Raw genomic sequence first — 8,474 nt, forward strand, 5'->3', positions numbered from 1 at the left:
CCTTTAAAAGTTATCATACTAATATTATTTTATTTTCAATTGTGGCAGATTAGAAATAGGTTCCTTTAAAAATAGGGGTCTTCTCTTCGTAATTTAAGGTCGGTACAGTTTGGTACGGTACAATGTTTTGTACCCTGTTTCTCAGTACAAAATCAGTACAATACATGCGGCTACCGGTATATTTGTGGTTTTCTTCTCAGAATTGTATTTTACCCATTATTTTTAATTTTAATACATTGAAATTACTATGAAAATGCATAGTATCTTACATTCATGGTTTTCTAACTACAATCTATGTACCACACATTATTAAAACCTTTTACTCCTAAAAGGATTGTGTCCAGAAAAAAAGTTCAGATATGGCTTTACCAATTTTACTCTGAAATACTCTAAATGGCTATGATAAAATGGTTTTAAAATTAGGATCAGAATTTTTAGGAATAAACAAACATGTTTGAAGCATTAATTTTACAGAATAATTTCACACAACTGGTAAATTATTTCCAACCAACACATGTCTACAGTACGGTCCACAAAAGTCTGCATATGAGGGAGGAGCATATTTACCACGTGACTTCAAATCAAATTTATAAACAAAGAGCCAACAATTTTTTACAAAAAAGTATGACCTACATTGTAATTGTCCTACTGTTTACATTAAAATATATCAATAACATCATTTTCATAACTTATGGTTATAGAATCTTTCTTTATTTCCATAATCAATAATGACATAAATAAACCTACCACATAGTTGTGTAAGGGGCTTCGAACTCAGGAAAGTGAATAGTCCTATGACATCCCTAGGCATGTGGACAATCTTTTGTGCTTAATTTGGGCTGTATCGGTTTAGTATTTTAGTCATGGCAGTCGGACAGACAAGACACTATCTCAATTTTATAATAGTATGTATAGATAGATGATAGATGGGATGGCCTCAGAATAAATGAAGTTCTCAAAATTGACTAATAGAGGTTTAAATCACCTGAGTTTTGTCAAAAAGGGCTGAGAATTGTGTTGACACTAATTAGGTAATTAATAAACTATTGTAGAGTATTTTACTTGAATATACAATATCAATTGGCATTTGCTACAAGTATACATAAGCTAATTATGTTGTATAACACATGTGTAGGCCTAGCTCAAATGATCCACAGATGGGAAAAGATGTTACCAATTTCACCATGATTGCTGGAATACAAAATGGGCCCTACAAAAAATCAGTAGTACACCAAATAAAAAAGATAAATTCTGTTTTACTGGCAATGATAAGTTTTTAGAGAATTTTTTAGGGAATTTTCACAAACCCATGTTGGCAACACTGTTTACTTGGAGGATTCCATTCCCCAAATACCTTCTCCCCTTTCCTCCCCTACCTGTTGATATATTGTTTGTTCATTTTGCGTGGGTGCCGTGACCTTGACAGGTTGTCTGTTCATATCATGCCCGTCTCAAAAGCCCAGTGTTAGTGTATAGGGTTTCGGTTTGTGTGTTTCTAAGCGGGGTCCATTATTTTCAAATAGGATCTCACAGACCGGGGGTTTTGGTTAGCGTCAGCCTGGGTAGGGTTTCTATATTAGTGTAATACTTTGAACTCAATTATGTAATTTTAAGGAAATCCATTATACATCTTGTCATTCCTACTACTTTCATACCTGAGCATTATCATAAAATCATATGATTCTTAAGACGAGAAAAGTTCAAATTGAAGTTAAAAGCCAATTTCTTATCAAAAGTAAGTAGTTTAAATGTTTTACTTGCAAAATTTCACAGAATATACGATTGTAGAGACTCTGTAAGATACTGTGTTTAGGGCAATCAATCAAATAAACATGAATCTCAACAGCAGTTTAATAAACTTCGAATGTGTTTATACATGTTTACTTACGCATGTCTTGAAATTGGCATTGATCCTTAGTTGCTTCTTCAAACAGCTGTTTGAAATGATTCTGGAATTTTTTTGAATCAACAACTGTTTGGATTGCTCCCCTGATATACTTCTTACGAAAATCAAGGGTGTCGCCGTCTGGAGTAGGTTCAAGAGTGTCGCCGTCTGGAGTAGGTTCAAGAGTGTCTGTGTCTGGAATAGGTTTTATGTATAAAGTAAATACGTTTGATAGATCAAAAGTTGTCTGGGTTGGTTCATTTGTTTCACCATTCCAGAGGAGATTACATTTTACCTTCCCAGACTTTTTTACTATCTGAAACTTGAGCCGTCTCATTACGATTGGGACATCAAATTCTTTCAAGGTATTCCAGTGTATCCAGAAGGGTGAGCAGCACCCCAGACTTATGTAAAAAAATTTCCTTGACATGCAGAATTTATTTACGTGCAAAATGACAGTCTCAAATCCAAGATCATTCAAGAAAATCCCATGGTCAGATGATGACACAGATTTCCACACAGGTTTCGCGATTGACAAAGACCATCCTTTAACGCACCCATAAGCTGGTGCGGTGGGTGATTTTATGAACTGGAATGTACCTGGGGTATGCTTCATGTAGTTTACATTATGTAAGCTATTTTTCAATTGTTGAACTGTTTCATCTAGTGAAGGGTCAGCGGTAGCTACCTGTAGAAACATGAACAATGTTAACACTGCCAAAACTAACATGTTCAAGTCTAGCTCAGCCTATGTTGAATAAAAATAATACTGAATACAAAAACTCAGTATGTTAACAGACTATACAACAAAGTACACAAGAGTGAAAATTTAAAAACGTACGTTTTCATGTCCCTGGCCTTTTACTTCGTAGATACTGGATTTGTCGTTTATTATTATGTGTTTTAATATTTAATGACTACTTAATTAATACTTAATTATTATTAATTTTACATTAATAATTAATTTTAATGTTTTAATTAATTTTAAGTATAATTAATTTTACTACTTAATTATTACTTTAATATTTTTTGGGAAATGGTGTTTTCGGTCTCTAGAGTCATAAAATGAAAAGAAGATAAACGGGCATAAAACTTACTGCAAAACTCATTCTCGACATGGGAAATTCGATAAAACATTATTTGTAAGTAGGGATGGACAGGATTGAATTTTTAGTTCAGTATGGGAGATTTTTATTTCCTTCCCGATTTTTGGGACAAAATTTTTTCCTGTTCATAAAAAGGGTTTGTCTAAAAGTCTTGAGTATCGATTGCAGTTTCCAAAAAAGACAAAAAAATTAATTTTTACCGTTCATAGCACTGATCTATAAAAACAAACAAAAAATGGTAAAAATGAACATGTATAGAAAATTGTGAGTCGCGGTCACAGCACGATTGTTGAAATGACTGCTGTCATGGCATGATAATCGAAATAACTCCGTGGTCACAGCTTAATCGTCGGTATGACTCCGTGGTCACAGCGTGATCGTCGGTATGACTCCACGGTCACGGCGTGATCGTCGGTATGACGCGTGGTCACAGCGTAATCGTCGGTATGACTCCACGGTCACAGCTTAATCGTCGGTATGACTCCACGGTCACGGCGTGATCGTCGGTACCCTAGTGGAAGAGATCAATATATATCAATACAAAAATTGTATATTGATACGTATTGATACGTATGTGTATTTGGGCCAATACACATCAATACACATCAATACATATCAATACAAGTAAATATAGGATCCGAGTCATTAGCTTAATTGAAAATAATTTGTAGCTTGTTAAAAAACAATTTTTAATTTGTTTCAACACATTGAATCACATCTACTATGCACTAAAAATAAAATAAAAATGAAAAAGTAAAAAAATTCTTTTCAAAAAGCACTTGGTGTTCCCGTGATTTGAACCTGGGACTCCAGCGTGGTTGCCTACTGTTTAAGCCATTACGCCACGGACGCTTCATGTCTGAGTCAGTAATGATAGCCACTTTGAATGTGAGAAGCTGTGTTAGGCCTCATGATTAAACTTTGAAAGATTTTTCAATAGCATTTGTGTCATTTCAAGCATGTAGACCTACCTATGCATGTAATTATACTTTAACATGTTTCAAAACTATTACCAGTTCAAACTGTTTTCTTGCTCCTTGGGTGATGTGAATAGTGTCAATACAATTTATTTTTATTGATTTCTAGAAATAAGAAATTCAATGATGAATTTGTGAGTGATTTTTATCCCTTACAATAACCCATTAAGAAAGAAATTGTTAAAAGTTGTATTACAATTGTTGTATAACAATTTTAAAACATTTTGATTTAAACTTCATATTACAACAATGTTGATATAAGATTGAAACAATTTTAAAAATGTTTAACAATAAGTTTTTTGCAGCTGAAAAAAATAAGTTTCAATACGAGCTGTAACTGTTTTACAACAATTTTAAAATTGTTTTACAATCAGTTTTTTGAAGTTTAAAAAAATTAGTTTTAATATAAGTTGTAAACTGTTTTACAACAATTTTAAAATTGTTTAGCAATCAGTTTTTGGCAGTTAAAAAAAAAGATGTAATACAAAGTTGTAACTGTTTTACATCAAAATTTTAAAATGATATATTTTGAAATTATATTGAGTTTTAGGTACCTCAGCTAACGTCTATGACCTAAAACTAGAGTATTTCTTTTTTTCAAAAAATAACATTTTTATTACTGTTTATTTAACCACTTTACATTGATATTTTGTATAATCCATAATGCTCATATGTGATACATTTTAGAGATATTTTGAATTTTATCTACCCGTATTGATGTCTATTGATTTATATTTACATCTAACATATTAAAAAAATATTCTCTATTGATATCAATGAACGATTTGTTTGCTCTAATGATCTATATTGATATATTTTATGTTTATAGATGTCTAGTGATATGTATTGACTAAGTTTTCAGTGATGTCTATTTGTTTGTATTTACTTGTAATGATATCCATGAACATTTATTGATATCACTAAGCATCTAGTGATATCAATAGATTTTTTCTATTGATTTCTATTGATGTCTTCCACTAGGGTATGATGCGTGGTCACAGCGTAATCGTCGGTATGACTCCACGCTCACAGCTTAATCGTCGGTATGACTCCACGCTCACAGCTTAATCGTCGGTATGACTCCGTGGTCACAGCGTGATCGTCGGTATGACGCGTGGTCACAGCGTAATCGTCGGTATGACTCCACGCTCACAGCTTAATCGTCGGTATGACTCCACGCTCACAGCTTAATCGTCGGTATGACTCCGTGGTCACAGCGTGATCGTCGGTATGACGCGTGGTCACAGCGTAATCGTCGGTATGACTCCACGCTCACAGCTTAATCGTCGGTATGACTCCGTGGTCACGGCGTGATCGTCGGTATGATGCGTGGTCACAGCGTAATCGTCGGTATGACTCCACGCTCACAGCTTAATCGTCGGTATGACTCCGTGGTCACGGCGTGATCGTCGGTATGATGCGTGGTCACAGCGTAATCGTCGGTATGATGCGTGGTCACAGCGTAATCGTCGGTATGACTCCACGCTCACAGCTTAATCGTCGGTATGACTCCACGCTCACAGCTTAATCGTCGGTATGACTCCGTGGTCACAGCGTGATCTTCGGTATGACTCCACGGTCACGGCGTGATCGTCGGTATGACGCGTGGTCACAGCGTAATAGTCGGTATGACTCCACGGTCACAGCTTAATCGTCAGTATGACTCCACGGTCACGGCGTGATCGTCGGTATGACGCATGGTCACAGCGTAATCGTCGGTATGACTCCGTGGTCACAGCGTAATCGTCGGTATGACTCCACGGTCACGACGTGATCGCCGGTATGACTCCACGGTCACGGCGTGATCGTCGGTATGACGCGTGGTCACAGCGTAATCGTCGGTATGACTCCACGGTCACAGCTTAATCGTCGGTATGACTCCACGGTCACGGCGTGATCGTCGGTATGATGCGTGGTCACAGCGTAATCGTCGGTATGACTCCGTGGTCACAGCTTAATCGTCGGTATGACTCACGGTTACGACGCGATCACCGAAATGACTCTTTTGGTCACGGCGTGATCGTCGGTATGAATCGCGGTAACGGAGTGATCGCCGGTATAAATCGCGGTAACGGCGTGACCGTCGGTATGACTCTGCGGTCATAGCACGGTCGTCGGTATGACTTCCGGTCACGGTACGATCGTCGGTATGACTACGCGATCACGGTACGATCGTTGGTATGACTCTGCGGTCATAGCGCGGTCGTCGCGGTATGACTCTCCGGTCACTGTACGATCGTCGGTATGACTACGCGATCGCGGCACGATCGTTAGTATGACTCTGCGGTCACGGCACGACCGTCGAAATGACTCACGGTTAAGACGCAATCGCCGAAATGACTCTGTGGTAACGGCGTTATCGTAGGTATGAATCGCGGTAACGGCGATATCGTCGAAATAACTCATGGTCACGGTGTGATTGTCGGTATGACTCCGCGGTCACGGCGCGATCGTCGAAATGTCTTCGTCTCATGTGTTCGCAGAAATAACGTGAACATCTCCCGCGATATCGGCGTATTCGTCACTAGCGAAGCGGCAAAATTGCCAATGATCGGATAAAAACCTGTCCCGAAAAATTCCTGAATAAAAAATAATCCCGTCCCGCGAATCGAGAATATTTTTTCCCGAAAAAAATTACCCGAAATTTTGGGACCCGTCCATCCCTATTTGTATGACATACATCTGTCTGTCTTATTTAGTTTTGACTATTATACTTAGTTAAAGAATACCGATGCTTCGTCACATGGTAATTTCATTTAAAGATATTTACTTTTTTTAAACTACTTATTTTCTTAAGTATTAGGACTTACCACTAACGAAAGTAGTCTTAGCAATAAAACCTGGAGCAGCGACTTCATCATGACTTGACTCCAACTGAACAGATTCACATAACCATCTGGCAATTAACTCTTCAAAATTGACAGCCAATTTTAGACTAAACCATCAGTCTTGAATGTTTTAGCGTGTTCAATACTTTTACCAACATTTTTTTACGAATGTAAAACTTAGAAAACCAAATAAATTAAAGCTGTAAATGCTTAAATATATACTTTTTTCCTTTGTCTAAGATGCTTTTCCATCAAACTGAAAACGTAGCTTTTAGTAACGTCATAGCCTCCTATTAGATGCATTTGAGTAGCGTTGAATCTATAGATAAATATTTATCTTGCAAAAACAAACAATTACATAAATTGTTCATCAGTCAAAAAAGATACTTTAAAACCTCATATTAATAAAAACTTATACTTAACTCAAGTTACTTTAACAAAATTCTTAGGACTAATAATTGATTAAAATTTATCTTGGTTGTACCACATTGATAAACTTAAAGAGTAAAATTTGTTCAGGTCTAGTTATTCTGTGTAGCTTGTCTAAACTCTGCTCATTGGATGTGTTACTGAAGGTTTACTGTGCTCACATAAACTTACATATTATTCGGTATTGAATTATATGGGGCAACCATTCAAAATTTAGATAGTACCTTTGACTATTAATACAATAGTCAATGATAGTACGTAGTAGAATCCTTATATATAATACCTAATACGTGAAGGCGATTTCTAGGAAACACTACTCCTCCGTGCGTCACACACAAACACAAAACACTACACACAATGCACCAAAATTAAGTATTTTTTGTGTAGAAGCCCCCTTTTGCCAATTCATGTAATAAAAGTCCTCGGGCTTTTCCCCACTGGCCATCAAAATCCCAATGTATTTCTTGTGAAGAAAATTTACTAACCCAGCTGTTATGCTTTGTTTTTCTTTTCAATTAAATTTGTTTATTATGCCGATTGAATTACTTTTGCATATATTTTAAATGCAATACACTATATAAACTGATAGTAATACATTAATAAATCTGCATTTAAATAATCATCGAATACGATTGAGCTTTGCATATATGTTTTATGGTAAGACTGTTGTTTGTAACTGTTTCTTGTAGTAGATTTTAAAACCCGAATTATTCTTTTCTGCATTCTTACACCGTAGCGAAGCACGGGCAGAGCAACTAGTAGATAGCAATAGCTGTTGTACCTATGCTTTCTACCAAGTTTCGTGGCCATCAGCTCAGCGGTGTCTGAGTTGATCACTACACTACCAAACATAGAAATATACAAACCAACGACATCCTCTTTTATACTTAAACTAGCTGTACCCGCGGGCTTTGCCCCGTTTAACTTCATAAGTATTCGCATGGCTCAATCACGTCCTGGTTGAAGTTCGTTCACTACGCTCACTCACCTTTATTTAGGTTGGAGCTCGTTCGCTGCGCTCACTTGCCTTCAGGTTAGCTTGTTCGCTACGCTAAGTCGCCTCTAGGTTGAAGTTCGTTCGCTACGCTCACTCACCTTTTGGTTGCAAATTGGCTGTTGTCATAAATAAAAAAAATAATAGTGCTGCACCCTGTTGGTAATCCTTGTAACTTTTAAAACTATTGAACATCATAGAACAGAACCAACTTGTTTAATTGAAACAGCTGTTAAGATTCATTAATTCCTTTTA

General features: G+C 36.7%; 2 protein-coding genes across 2 annotated transcripts in view; one reads left to right on the forward strand and one right to left on the reverse strand.

Moving 5' to 3' along the window:
• The window catches only part of LOC128996931 (uncharacterized), a 324,176-nt gene that overhangs the window by 145,435 nt on the left and 170,267 nt on the right, over positions 1-8,474 (forward strand). The window lies entirely within an intron of this gene.
• LOC128996934 (uncharacterized) lies at positions 1,840-6,851 on the reverse strand. The gene is made up of 2 exons (XM_054422474.1): positions 6,779-6,851; positions 1,840-2,573 (listed from the first exon to the last, which is right to left on the reverse strand). Exons 1-2 carry the CDS (start codon positions 6,827-6,829, stop codon positions 1,881-1,883), a joined length of 744 nt encoding a protein of 247 aa, XP_054278449.1. The 5' UTR covers positions 6,830-6,851; the 3' UTR covers positions 1,840-1,880.

Source organism: Macrosteles quadrilineatus, unplaced genomic scaffold (assembly GCF_028750875.1).
Source record: "Macrosteles quadrilineatus isolate MER2022 unplaced genomic scaffold, UCM_ALF_1.0 Scaffold_6__1_contigs__length_79288215, whole genome shotgun sequence".
NCBI classification, from domain to species: Eukaryota; Metazoa; Arthropoda; class Insecta; order Hemiptera; family Cicadellidae; genus Macrosteles; species Macrosteles quadrilineatus.